Consider the following 14,544-nt stretch of genomic DNA (forward strand, 5'->3'; position numbering starts at 1 on the left):
ATTAAGAGCAATAAAGCGCCATTTAAGAAGCTGATAAATGATCAAGATGAACTTAATGATACAGCTTATAGGCTTGTGAAAAGTTAAGGCTTTAGTACAACTAGGCTAAAGTAAAAGATTTTCCTCACTTGGTATCTGCAAAACCAATTTCTTGAACTTTTTGCATGGGATCAAGCTGGAAAGAGGCATCTGAACCAATGAGGAAACCCTGTGTAAACACACAGCACTGAGGGGGGACACAGATTGTTCATCAAATAATTCCCATTTCAAAACTAAAAACCAAGGGCCAAATGCAGCACGTTTTAGAGTTTTAAGGTGTTTCCTTTCAGTAATGATCAATATTGCCCCTACAATGTAAGTGAAGTAGAAGTAATCAACAGACTGGTATCAATTCAAGTGCAGGGTGCTGCCTCTAGCAACAGCCCAGAAGGCTTACTTCTTTGAATTATAAAAGCTTTTCAAAAATATTTTTTTTTGAAAAAAACATTAGAATCACCGACCAACCTGAAGAAATCTGAAGAAATAGGGGGATGAACTGCCCCTGTAATTTGAAGTTTTATTATTTCTTAAATCATTAAAATATATACGTACAAAAAGCTTTGAAATATCAGACACCAGCAGACCACAGTTTTCCCATATATATGTAACTGCTCAAGTACAGTCTGAACAGTTGTAGTGTATATCTGCAATATATTATCTAAAGCATGTGTATTAAACACGTAGAATGATAAATTTGGTATTGCTGCAACATTTCCTTGAACTATAATAGCTGGTTAGTGTTATTAAAGTATGAAACTATTGTCTCCCCGAGTGAAAGCGTTCCCAAAATCTGCAACAAAATAATAAAAAAATCAATCATTCCAAGAGTGGATATCTAATGATTTATTTTCTCTCATAAAATTAGAGGAGTTCTTTGTCAAGCTGTGTTTCGAAAGATAGCCAGCTATTACACCATTTTTAAGGCATTTTCAAATTTGAGGAATTCTGTTTTCAAAGGGCTTTCCAGGCTGGGAGACTGCAGCTCGGCAAGCTCGGAGCTTCCCAGCCTGTGAGCACGCAGCTTCCCTCCCACCGGGCTGCCGTGCCCCACGCAGCCACCATCGCATTGGCTCTTGAAACGCTGCTCTGCGAGATGAGATACTCCAACACCACAATTAGCTAATAAGGTCAATTTCTCCTTTGGGGAATATTTTGCTATTCATCAAGGCAGATTTTTTCTGTATGTGTGTCTTTTTTGCTTTTTTTGGTCTCGTTAGGTTCTGGAACTAAATTCAATGACTCAAGAATAGCGCAGTTGAAGCCTTTATGATTCTTTGCTCTTTACCCTCCAATGACATCACGTACTTACGTGAGCGCATTCAGATATGCAACTGACACTGCACTTTGTGTTGAATACACCACCCCTTATTTACAGTTGTACTGAACAGCTTTCTATACCCCATTCTGACAACTTCTAGCATCTGAAACCAGAAGTCATGGACAGGTCTGTGTGTTCCTCACATCCATAGGGATGGTTCTAACATCCCAAGCACGTTACATGGTTGCTCTGCCTACTGCACATGTATTATGCCCCATGGGACTTAATTAGGATATGTTGGATTTTCCTCTCAAGCTACTCTATTGTTTTCAAAAGTTTTTTCTTTTTTTTTTTTTCCTTTTTTTTTTTTTAAACTTTGTAAAATAAATATTCTCAGGTTCTCCCCTGTTACCGCCAAAATATAAGACGCACACAGTTCTGGGATGGACGTAGAGAGGGTTCCAGGCACTTCTCTTTGCAATCTTTATATTTTTCTTTTTTTTTTTTTTTTTCTTTTTCTTTTTTTCCTTTTTCCTTCCCCCGCTCTTTTTTTTTTTTTTTTTCCTTTTCTTTTTTTTTTTTTTTTTTTCTTAGAAGAAGACAACAACTCACTGGACTCTATAAATAAAGCAGAAAAAGTCCCGTGGAAGGGGTGAGGGGCCCACACCCCTCGCAGGCAGGTGGCTGCAGTTCCTCCCACCTCGTCCATCTCCTATTTGCACACAAACTGGTCCACGATCTCTGTGCACAACTTGCATTTCACATAGCAGCACCAGTGGAACTTGCAGTGGCAGCGTTCTCGCTGCACCGTCTTGAACTGGTCGTACCCCCGTCCGCAGCACATCAGTTCACAGCCGTCCATGCCCTCTGAGGTCTTATTGCAAAGGCGGCCCTGGGTGCCCAGGGACCCAGTGCTCTCATTGCGCATGCAGTAGTCAGGGCTGGGATCGATGTAGATCAGGTCATGGATGGTGGGTGCGTTGAAGCGGCTGTTCATCTGCACCAGCTTGCCCCGGCTGTTGAGTTTCATGGCAGCGGCACTATCGTATTTCTCTTTCAGGGCATCGCCTACCTTGCGGAAATCAGCAAGCTGAAGCCAACAGGTCTTCAGGCTACAGGAACCAGAGACACCGTGGCACTTACAGGCTACGTCAGCCAGGTTGTATACAGTCTGGAGAAGGCAGGGTGAAAAGCAAAAAGGAAGGTGAACGATTAGCATGGCTGCGGCAGTATTCATTCCCCTCTTTTCCTGCGCTCTGTCCCCTTCCCCTTCACACCTCACAGCATTCACTCTGGCACTCTCCTCCCTGCTGCAATAGGGTGGGAGGGCAGAAAGCACATACATACCATGCACTCCTTGCATCCTGTTAACACAGACAAAGGGGCAGGGGAGTGGGGAGAGCTCTCTCAAGCCCCCTGCCTTCACCACACAGACAGATGTAGCAACACACACATCGACCAAACAGCAGCATCAGTCACGCTGCATTCAAATTTTAGGAATTCTCTCTCGTGCCAGAGAAAGATTTCGCTGTTTCATTGAGAAATGTAAAACATCCCTTTATTTTCTATCCGAGTTACTCTCTCTATTGATCTCGGCTTGAGGCTGCAATTAGGGAAAGGGTTAAGATTCCGCTTGTTCCTGACTCAGCTGCAGCCAATTGTCTACTCTTGGCTCAGCATCATCCCCCTATCCCAAATACTGTTCTGCAAGAGAGACTTCATCCAAAAAGAAACCCCCAAACACCTATGGGTGGAAGACAGAGCTGCACAGCAATATCCTCTTTACAAAGCCTTGGCAAAGAAATATCAGTCGTTTGCCCTGTACAAATAGAAATAAGAGTCAGTGTTGACACCAACCCAAAAATCCTGGTGTCTGACACATTAGATGATACCACAGACAACTTCCACCCAGCAGTTACAGAAAGTTTTAGTGCTGCCAAATGGCACCACAAAGATGAGGCTAAGGAAGGAGAAACTGCTAGAGTCTCCATTAGCAACTGTGAATGTGTCATTTTTCTTCTCAGTAAGGGTAAATTGGCCTGTCCACTGCTTTCAGAACCCTCCTCTCACATTTAAATACTATTAATTTTCAATTATCTTTCATCCTACTTCACCTTAGAACACAAGTGAAAAGTCTCCAGCCAACTATGTCTGGCATGTCAAAGCTCTAGGAAAATAATGACTTTGGCTCTTTGTATTCAGGCTATTAAAAAAGAAAAAGATTACACCCACTCATTTAAGGCATTTTTTGAGATTAAAGAAACCATAAAGACATGTTTAACCGTAGAAGATGATGTTTTCTCATAATATGGAGAAGCTTTTCACATCTTCTCAAAGCAGGAAATAAAAAGTGGGAATAATCCTGCAGCATTGTTCCAGACAGATAACAAGCCCCCAGCACACACGCTACCAACTGGAAACACAAACCAATAAAACATGCAGTGAGTTGAGCACTGCTGGCGATCCAGCGTGGAAGGAAACACAATGCCTTGCAGCTCCAGTGCTCCATGGGAAAGGCAATGAGGAACAATGTGAATGCATACACTCTCCAGCCACCTATACCTGCCTTTTCCATTTTCTTGTCTCATACATCAGAACAGAGACAAGCCAGCAGGTGACCACCCAAACCTTCCCCAGAAGGAGGGACTTGAAAAGACAGAGGCACTCACTCTCCTCCCGGCCTCATTGTTGTGTAGGTTCATCATGATCCGAGCACTCTCGTATGAGCCTCTCTGGTAAACTCTCTCCCGTTCCCGGGCGTCAACAAACTCCTTGGCAAAGCGGTATCCATACTCGATGTTGTCCCCACAGCCGCCCCACAGCCAGTCCCGGGGCAGGTCCTTGGGCCGCGCGGCCCGGCTGCAGCCACAAGAGGAGAGCTCGCCCTCCCGGCATGCCCGGCTCATGGCGTTGACCACCCCGGCCGCGCTCACTGCGTAGGTGAACGCCGTCTCCCGGCTGCCTGTGTGGAAAGAAGAGGGGAATTACAGGAAGGCCTAAGTGCACTGTTCCAGCTTATCCAATGGAAGGAGCCATCTAGGAGTCTCCAACATTCATCTGTCTACCAGAGCATAAAGTAACCCCGAATTGTCTTCCTTCAAAATACCGAAAAACCCGAGTGAATACCATATCCCCCAAACCAATGGGTGCTTATGAGGAGTAGGGGCTGCTGCTTGTTGGTGCCTAGAGGAGCGACATGGCAGAGGAGCCCTGCCTCCAGGGACAGGAGGGCAGCAGTCTCCAGGCCCTCTGGAAAAAGAGACAAGGCAAATGCAAAGTTGAAAAAGTCAGTTTCCTAAATTACTGCTTCTCAAAGATGATTTATGCACTTCACCCACTAGTTCCAATTTATTTAAAGTTACAGCATTTTGCAAAGCTTCCTGCTAACAAAAGTAAACGTGTGGCAGAGTTGCATGCTGCTCCTTGCCTTGTGCATCAGCTGTGCACTTCTGCAGGGCAATACTGACATCCAGCACCAACCTGTGCTGCTCCAGCTCCCATGGATGAAGGTAAGTGAACGCAAGGACAATCACTTTTACAAATTACAGGGAAGAAAAAGCTATGAAAGTTTTCTCCTGTATCTGAGATACTGAAGTGGAAATTGAAAACCTCAAGATCCAAATGTTGGGAAGAAAACCATACAATATCCACAATGCTAGGCATGGCCAAGTATCACCCTCACAACAGTGTCCAAACCCACCTTAATTTAGAGCCTAAATTCCCCTCTCTCTTTTTCCAAGGATCCAACAAGTTCTGACTACAACTAGAAGGGCTTCCAAAAACAGCACACAAAAACAAACAAAAACCAAAAACAACAACAACAAAAATCACAAAACTTGCACCAGAAAACCCACTTGCAGTTTGCTTTTCATCTTAGGAAACAGCATTGCACTGGACCTTTTCCAAGAAGGATTCACAGAATGACTAAGAATAGACTAAATATAATTGTTTTCCGTTTTTCTAAGTTCTATTCCCAATCTTTGGTCTGATCAATAGATCAAGCTTGTTTCTAATCTTACTTTTACAGGTTTCTCAGGGAACAGCACGGGACTCTGTAAAATTAAGTCTTTAAGAGGCTGCATTTTGGACGTATCATATGTACTTAGGCAGCAACATTTTGAGGCAAAAACTGTTAGTACAAGGCCTACCATGCCAGATCAAACTTAATAGGAGCTTTTGAGCACTTCTGGAACATAAATAATTCACAATCTGGTCCATATTTAACATCAAGATGACACCACACTCAGAGCAGCTTTGTTAATGTAACAGCTGTCATCCACTGGATTAATTCTAGTAATAGATGCTGTTTTTAAATGGGAAAAATCAGAAGTCTTATGTTGGGAAAGATGAGCTTTAAGGAAGATGAGAAGAACTTTGCCCCCTACTTACAATGCTGTATTTTCCCAGACACCTGCCTGGGGAAGTACTTACATGAATTATGGGTGTAAAGGGTTACAGGAGTGGCCTTTTCAGTTAAAAAAGATTTGGCTTTATGTGCTGACTTACGCCTTGCATTTACTGCAAACTATAGCAGGGGGAACCTCATACAGATTTTAATGTTCCCATTTGTTCTGTAATGCACATTTTTGGATTAATTCCTTAAGCAAAATTTCCACTAGATTTAGAGGAAAGAATCGTGGTCTGCTTTGGACCACAGGACTTGCCTCTTGCTTTCCATTTTATTCTTTTTCATGTTTAGTTAGCTCGTGCTTTCACGTGATTAACTATGCTGTTTATTGCAGGATTTAAACCCACAAAGCTGGCTTTTTTTAACTAATATTCAATATTACCTTGAAGCATGTTTTAAAGAATTTGCTCTTAGTGGGACACAGAAGGAGAGGCTGGGGTGCAGAAATGAGAGTTGCCCCCACCTTTCTCCCTTAAGCAAACTATAAAGCAGCATCAAGTGCTGAAGCAGATTTCCCCAGGCTGCAATCCAGCACTGCTTAAAGTCATCAACCCCACAAACACAGGAAGGGTGATGATTCTATGTGGATGAGTTGCTCTGAATTTTTTCCTTTTTTTTTTTTTTTTTAAAAAAAAAGTATTTAGGCACAACTGTGCTTTCCTTCACTGTCAAACCTGTCTTTTCCCACAGCCAAGCATTTCTCTCTATTGTAGCCATGGCAAGGAAACACACATTCCAAACACGTCCGAGTCCCTTCTCTCCCATATATGTAACACATAGAAATGGAACTGTTCAACATACACACTCTGTAGGAAGCCACCCACAGAGCAAGGAGCTGAGTCTTACACTTGATATGAATAAGTCTGCAAGAACAGAACAGTTGTTTTTTTTTTTTTTTGTTTTTTTTTTTATACCTGACCATAAGATACAAAATGTTCTTTGTCCTGTATTTGAAAAGCATTCAGCATGAATAGCTCAGACCCCGGCACACCGAGCTGGGGGGAGGACACAGCTCTTTTCCCTCACGTTAGCACTTTACTGTTCTGCAGCCCCAGCGCTGCCAGCCCCGGGCCCAGGAGATGGCAGCAAGGACCGCGCCTGACCTGGGGCCATCAGCGATGGAGAGCAGTGAAGAACAAAAGCCCTGAAGCTGCAGTTCAGTAAGCCACAGAGCGAGTTTCCAAACCCAGCGCTGGGTTTATTTGTACAGCTTTAGCTAACTTTGCCAGATAAATCCTGGAAGAAAGACTGTCCATTTATGAGCAGCGGTAATTACCGCGCTGTCAGTCAGTGCTCTGCTCAGGCATTCCGTGCACAACAGCAACAGCCTGAGCCCCGATGACAAAACCCTCCCAGACTACGTGCACCACAACCTTCTCACATTGGTGAGAGCAAGGAAGAGCTGACAGCCCTCGACAAGCCAGCGTAAGGCAGGCGGAGTTAAATTGGATCAGGCTTGAAAAGTGCCCATTTTTCCTTCCACTCAGAGACCAGCAGCTGGTCATTACTGAAGGTCAGCATGAAATAATAGCACTGGCACCGACAACACCTTTCTTGTTCTCCATGAATACACTCTTTAGGATCTTTAACTCCTGAATATGGCTATTAACCTTGCTTCCATCTGCAATTAGAATAAGTGGCTTAATTACATGATAAATTGCTGTGTAGACATCAGCTAATACAGTCATATCCAGGAGAAGGGTGCGGCAAAGTTATTTAACTTGAAAGAAACCACCTCTAAATAGATCCATCATACTCAGGGAGGGCAGAAACTCCTATTTCATAGACAGACACCACAATCAAGGGCCCAATCCCGCACATTTCTTCACACCAGCAGTCCCCTTGAGCTCATTTTCACTTGCTTGAATAACAAATAAGGGCTGAGGGACTAAGGCCCAATTTTCAAACAGATTACTTAACTGGCAATTGTTAGCTTATTAAAACAGAAAAAGTTCCCTTTCACATTTCATATGCTTGTAGATCTCTGCTCAGGTTGGGCCAAAAGGAAATGCTCCATGGGGGGTGTTAATACTGTGCTTGGAGAAAGCCTCAGGAAGGTTGTATGTCTGAAACCAGCTGCCCCAATTAGATACTTTTACATAATACATTGCTTCTATTTATCTGACATGGATATCATGATAAAAATGGATATCCAGATAAAAAACACTTCCTAAAAAAAAAAAAAAAAATAGAGAACAAACATGAATTAGTGGTATTCCTTCAATCTTTACTGGAGTTACCCCATTCACAAGTGAAGCCAGCTTTGATCCGAATTCAAAACCTTACCCAGGTAAAAAGCAACACTGGGTTTGTCAGCACGCTCATCACTGAGCACACAGAAGCTCCAATCTGTCATTCAGAAAAACTGAGCTTTCTCAGTTGCTGCACAGTATCTGACATCTGACATGGGAATGTCAGATGAAGGTTCTACCATGGACCCGGTTTGGTAGCACCAGCTAAATTTTTGCCATGACTGTTAAAATACACAGTGGTCCTTAAACAATGGGACAAGCAGGCAGCACGTGAGCACTGGAGAAGCACATTTCAAAGACAATCTCATGGGGAAAGGGTTGGGTGCCCACCAAATCATGGTAAGATTGTCACAGGAATCCGTCCCTCCTACCAGCTTCGTGCTTACAGCAAACACAACCTGCAAGGGCAATCACACGTTTGGCCCTGACAGAACTGACTTCATGCAGATTACCCTGCTATGTTATTTTTAACACAAATCTAACTTTCTCACAAAGAAAAAGAAGTTACCATAGCTGGAAATAAGCAAGAAGGAATTGCCCATAAACACTAATAGACAGCAGCAATTTTCAGTTAACCTCCAGACCAAGAGCAATTCACTATGCAGCCACTAACTATGGAGCTAAGCATGGACATCTTCCATTTCACAAGACGCTGCTGGTTTTAATTCTCTTTGTTTGCCTTTTTTTTTTTTTTTTTGGTCTCAGGTTTTCTAAAAGGAGGTTTCAGGGCTCCATTTTCCTTTCTAATGTATTCCCATATGCAGATGTGTATTCCTACTTTGCTTTCCAAAAGACATGGCTGGACAGTGGTGGGAAATCACCTCTGGCTAAAAATAATTCAACTCCTTTGCCAACTTTAAAAAACATTTGGTTGTATACAGTATGCAGTAAGAACCTGGCAAGAGCTTCAAATGCAGAACATTATGTGCCATACATATCCTTAGACAAGAGTTGAATCATAAAGATGTTGCTTCCTACCTATCTGCATGACTCTGCCAAAAACAGAGTTGTTGTCCACAGTGCTGCAATTCCATCTTCTATGTCTGAACTGATACTGGCATTCCTTAATGCCGGTCTTTGCACCCTCTCCAATGAACTGCATATGGTCCTGATACAACTGGCAGAGTTTCTTCTGTCCTTGGGAAAGCCCTGCTAGTTGGCTACATAGTGGCTGGGCTCCTATTATATACACCTCTGACATCTGCACAGGGTTCATGGGGTTCATAGGGTTCATCCCTAAAGACCTGTGTAAAGAAAGATTTGGGTTAATAAAGAGAAAAGAAAACACAACAACAGTCTACAAATCCCAAACCAAACTCTATTTTACATATAAACACTGAGTCTGTGACTCCTTGTTTTTTGCTAGCAGGTGAGGGAAAAAAATTACATAAATACGAAACTTTTATTTTAGAGACAGTATAAAACAGAGCTTATGAGCTCCCACCCATGTGGCTCTCACCACAGATTATGGACTGAAATAAGACTCGTATCCAGGCAATCTTTCTCTAACTTAAATGGATGCAGGGAAAATAGCAGAAGACCCAAACAACGGCAAGGCGGAAAAATGCAAAAAAGCAAAAAAATGCAAAAAAGCAAAAGAAAACACCCAGATCTCATTTCATATGAACATACACTTTAGATGTAAGTCTGGATTTCTGTCTGCTCTAACAAAAGCAGGGAAACCTTTCAGAAGGCAGAAGTTCGGAACTTGTTGCATACTGCTTCCAGCTCCTTCTCAACGCACACGTGAGCACAGAGGGAAGTATCAGCATTGTAAACAAAATCAACTTTGTCCTCTAAATTCTTTAAGTGCCCTTCAGGAGCACTAACACAATACATTTTAGTTAGAAAGTGTTGATTCATCCCAAAAGAATCGACCAAAGGAGCAGAAAACGCCTATTCCAACGACTCCCCACATCGTACGTGGTCGAGAAATAGTTAAGTTGCCAAAGCAGAAACATAAAATGTTCTTCTTTAACAAAATATATTTATAAATATTCAAGCTGCAGAAGAATTCAAACCTAAATTTTAATTTCATAGAAGTTCTTGTAGTAATTCTGTACTTTCTCTCACATATACAAAATCTCTCATCTGAGGGAGCTGAAGCAAGTCTTGTAGAAGAGAAGCAATTCTACAAATTTAAGGATGATGAAATCCATAGAGAATCTACAGCATTCTAAAAAAACTGAATTTTGCAGCACAGGCTGCTACACGATTGCTCTTGCTTCAGAAACACATCCGTTCCCCAGCACAGCACATCCCAACGCGGCTCCAGGCAGTCCCCTCATGCACTACTCCCCCAGAAACAAAGTACACACCAAGCACACAGACGTTCCATCGAGCAAAACTTCGCTCCCCCTTTTATAAGCACGCCGACACGAGATGCTTACCACCAAGAGCTGGCTTCTATTACAACCTGGGTACAAGAGGAGAAGATGGCCAGAGCCACTACGAGGTACTGAGAAGCCATTGTGCTGCCAACTGTCCCCAGAGCACCTCCTTGGATTAATACTGCAGTGGATTTCTAGAGGGGGGAGAAAAAAGGATCAGATTGTTTATTGCTTCTCAGACCATTTTCGAGCATTCAAGTTTAAACAACGGAAGTACCCGGGCCCCTTTTAACTCGGCGCTGCCTCCGCTGCCCTTCTCCCCGCCGCGGCGCTGCTGCCGGACGGGGCCACCCCGCGCCCCCACCCCCGGACACCGCCTTCCCGGGGCGGCCGCACCGCTCCGCACCCCGCCGGGGCGGGACGGGACGGGCACGGCGGACCCCAGCCCAGCCCTCCCCGCCACCCCGGGGCTATCAGCACCCCACGGGCCGCGCTTTACCCCATTGCTCCTCGCACTGGAGCCAGCGCCGCGGACACGGAGCGCTCCCGGCCGGCGAAAAGCAGCTTCAGGTTTGCAAAGAAAGCCCGAGCGGGACGGGAGTGCCGAACCCGGCCCTCCCCCACCGGCCGGGGAAGGCGCTGCCCGCACCCCTAAGCCATCCCACCGCAGCCTCCGCTCCCCGAGCTCGGCGCTGGCAGCGCGGTAACAACCCCGACGGCGACGCCGGGTCCGCTCGGTTCCCGCAGCCCCGAGCAGCGAGCAATCTGCCGGCCCGGGAGACCAAGGCTCCCGCGACAGGTTCCGCAGATCCGTCTGCGTCCTTACGCGGGACTCTTTAACTCGCTAACCAGTGCCATTCACGGTTCTGGCTTTTTTTTTTTTTTTTTTTTTTTTTTTTTTTAAATTTCCCCTCCCCTTGGAAGGAGGAAAAAAAAAAAAAAAAAAAAAAAAAAGGACATTTCGACACTTGGGGGCTCCCTATTCATTCTTAAAAAGCCCTCAATACCGAAACCAAGGTGTTCTTAACCCTAATTTATTTCTGTTTGCAAAGGGTCGGGAGAAGAGGACTGATCGCTGACACGAGAGCGCCGGAACGCGGCGGGACCGTCCCCATCACCCTGGAGCCCTTAACCAGGCGAACCTGGCCCGGCCGCGTCCATCCTGCGGGGCTCAGCCCCGACAGAACGGCCCGCTCCTCGCTGCGTTCCGGACGGGATGAGGCTCGGGAGAGGTCCGAAAGCCACATAACGAGCAGGGAATGGGGCTGAGCGCTATGTGCTGGGAGCTCTCTACGGCCCGCGAACACCAAGGGGTGGGTTTGGGGTTTATTTCTTTGCATCCACGAATTCCTCAGATAACAACGCTAAAGAAACGCCGCGAAGCTGCCCGAGCCTGAGAACTTCGAAGACACCGGACCCCAGCGGGACCCCAGCGGGACCCCAGCGGGACCCCAGCGGGACCCCAGCGGGACCCCAGCTCGATGCTGCCGGGCTGCGAGCCTAAAGCCTCGTACCTCCCTACCCCGTTCCGGAGGTCCGGTGCCCCCCACAGCTCCCGGCCCGCAGCGCTGATGTTCCGCTCCCGACAGGGGGCGGCCTCGGCCGCTGCAGCCCCCGGGGGGCGCCGGGCGGCCGCTGCCCTCCGACGGCACCTCTCGCTGCCCCCAGCGCTCTTCTCGCCCTCCCGGAGCGGGAGGAGACACCTGCGCCCAGGGGTTCGGCTCCGCTGCACGCAGCAGCTGACAGGCTGCCATCAACAACAAAAAAGGGAAAAGGGGAAAAAAAAAAAAAGAAAAAAAAGAAAAAAAAATGGAAAAAAAAAAAAAAGGTTCGCCGGCAGCACGGCGGGATTGGCCATCGGGAGCGCGAGGCACCGTTTTCAACTTTGTAGGGCCACGGAGATCAGGTTGTGGTATTTAATGCACCCCATGCGGATCCCGCGCTCGTCGCCGAGATGAAGGCGGCGGCTTTACGCCTGTGATCGTGTTTTACACGGGGCGTCTGGAGAGCCGCGAGGGCATCTGGAGCGCCGGCAACGCTGCTACCTGCGGGCGGGCGGCACCGTGATCCCGGCTCCGGGTAGAGGGGGCGGCCGGGGGCTGTCCGCGGGGGGCGGCCGCCTCGGAGCGCCGTGCGCGGGGCCGGGGTGCCCCCGGGGAGGACGCGCACCTCCGGCTCCGGCGGCTGGGGGGAACGTCGGGGCTCGATCCGCCTGAACTCTGGGTGACCCACCGAGTTAGCATACAATTGCCAACGACAAACAAACAAACAAGGAAAAAGCTCTCCAACATGGAGTCCTCGCAGCGCCGAGGGGACCCCAAGGAGCCGCGATCCTCCGCTCTGCCCCAGGCGGGACCCTCTGCAGATGCAGAGTGATAATCTCCAGAAACTTAGAATAAAGTTAAAGGGGGGCGGAGGTGGGGAGGGGGGGGGTGGAGAGGGGGGGCTGACTCCGGGTCCTCGGCTGGCCCCCAGCCAGCGTTCCTTAAAGGCACAGGCACCGGAGCGCCGGCGCCGGGTTCCTCCACAGCGATCCTCCGCGAGGAAGTTGGGGAAGTTCGGGCCGATGTCTTTAAAGCCGCCGGGATGGGGCACCGGGTGCGCAGCCACCGGCAGCACCGCGTGGAAAAAAAAAAAAAAAAGAAAAAAGAAAAAAGAAAGAAAAAAAAAAAGGAAAAAAAAAGAAAAAATAGAGAAAGAAAGAAAAGAAAGGAGGTTTTTCCAGGCGGGGAGGGGGGATTGTGAGGGAGAGGGAGGGGGGTGAGCCCCGCTGAGGGAATCCGCGGAGCCGCCCCGCAATGCGCCCGACTCACCTCCATGGCGCGGGATCAGCGAGCGGCGGCAGCGCTGTAATCCAAGCGGAGCTGAGGGGGAAAGGGCGAGGCGAGATCCGATCCTGGCGGGCGGGAGCCGGGCGCTCTCCTCCGGCTGCCGGGGGAGCGCGGGGGCCCGCGGGGCTGGCGGGGGGCGGCGGGCGACGAGCGGGTCCGACTGCGGAGCGGGGCACCGGCGCAGCCTTCTTTCCAAGGTCCATCAGCAATCGCAGTAATTAGGGCTTTCCACCACCAGAAGAAGAAGAAAGAGGCAAAAAGAAAAAAAAAAAAAGAAAAAAAAAGAAAAAAAAAAAAGAAAAAAAGCCCCCCCTCCTAAAAAAAAAAAAAAAAAAGCCAACCCAACACACACGCACACAGCGCCCGTGGGCGTGATTGTGCGGAAGCAAATAAAAATCTTCACAAGCGGCAGCGAAAGCGCCGCGGGCGATGATCCGTGCCGGCAGCCCGAGCCCAGGTGGGGCCGCCGCGGGGTCCCCGCGCTCCCGGCTTCGGCGGCTCCGCGCCCACCGGGCGGGGGGAGCCGAGAGGAGCAGAGCGGTGCTCCCCGCCCGCCCCTCCGTACCGCTCCGCTCGTTCAGAGGCCGGGCGGCGCGGCGCGGGGCGTCCGCGGCTGCAGAGCGTTCCTCGGGCTGCCTCCCTCCATTTTACACAGAGAAGAAAAATGCCAGAAAAAAAAAATAATAATAATAAAAAATCCCAACAACAACAACAGCAGCCGAAAGTTTCTGCAGAACCGGGGGAGGGGGCCCTTGTGCACGCGTGTGTCTGTCTTAGGGGCGACTGCTCCTACACGGCGAGTAAGGGCAGGGGGAGGGGAAAAGTCCGGGGCTTCAGGAGCGGCGGCGGCGGTTCCCCCAATCCATCGCGGTGCCGGGCAGCGAGGGACGCGCGGAGCGAGTGGGGCTGCAGGCGGCCCCGCGCTGCGTTGCCCGGCTCCCCCCGGCTCTCTCCTTGCTGCTCTTCGCCCCGCTGCTTAAAAGTGTTTAAAAAAAAAAAAAAAAAGAAGGAAAGAAAGAAAGAAAAGAAAGAAAGAAAAAAAAAAGTTGGAAAAAGAAAGAAAAAAAAAAAAGAAAAAAAAAGTTGGAAAGCCAACGGCAGCTGAAAAACTTCGTGCGGAGCGCATGCGCTCAGAGCCGACCTATTACAGACTGGGCTGCATTTTAAAGCTGTACGGCAGCGAGCGGGACCCTGCTGCAGCACCGGGGCGCCTTGGGGGGGCGAGCCGCACTGAGCGGCCCTTCGGGTCCCGGGGGTTGACACCGCGCGGCAGCGCTGAGTGCTGTCCGAGAGAGCCTCTCCGGGCCGGGTGGGCGTTGCGTGCCCCGTGCCACGATCCCTTCGTCGGTATCCGCGGGGCTCCCCACGTGCGGGCGGTGCGCGGAGCACATGGCCGGGCCGAGGGGGCTGCGGCGGCGGTGCGGTG

The 14,544-nt window shown here is 48.4% G+C and overlaps 1 protein-coding gene across 2 annotated transcripts; it reads right to left on the minus strand.

The window, feature by feature from the left end:
• Positions 1-1,885: 1,885 nt before the first annotated feature.
• On the minus strand, positions 1,886-14,080 carry WNT5A (Wnt family member 5A). Of its 2 annotated transcripts, none has more exons than XM_048957778.1 (5): positions 13,101-14,080; positions 10,348-10,481; positions 8,936-9,201; positions 3,967-4,259; positions 1,886-2,468 (listed from the first exon to the last, which is right to left on the minus strand). In XM_048957778.1, exons 1-5 carry the CDS (start codon positions 13,104-13,106, stop codon positions 2,010-2,012), a joined length of 1,158 nt encoding a protein of 385 aa, XP_048813735.1. In that variant the 5' UTR covers positions 13,107-14,080; the 3' UTR covers positions 1,886-2,009. The 2 variants fall into 2 exon arrangements, with proteins under 2 accessions (XP_048813735.1, XP_048813736.1); XM_048957779.1 differs by lacking the exon at positions 13,101-14,080 and adding an exon at positions 10,787-11,111.
• Positions 14,081-14,544: the final 464 nt, after the last annotated feature.

The sequence above is a fragment of the Lagopus muta genome, chromosome 11 (genome assembly GCF_023343835.1).
Source record: "Lagopus muta isolate bLagMut1 chromosome 11, bLagMut1 primary, whole genome shotgun sequence".
NCBI classification, from domain to species: Eukaryota; Metazoa; Chordata; class Aves; order Galliformes; family Phasianidae; genus Lagopus; species Lagopus muta.

Excerpts from the sequence above, each read along its gene's own strand:
- WNT5A (XM_048957778.1), bottom strand. Across the intron at positions 4,260-8,935 it reads TGGCAGAGTCATGCAGATAG|GCAGCCGGGAGACGGCGTTC; the intron begins GTAGGAAGCAAC and ends CTTTCCACACAG. Across the intron at positions 2,469-3,966 it reads ACAATGAGGCCGGGAGGAGA|ACTGTATACAACCTGGCTGA; the intron begins GTGAGTGCCTCT and ends TGCCTTCTCCAG.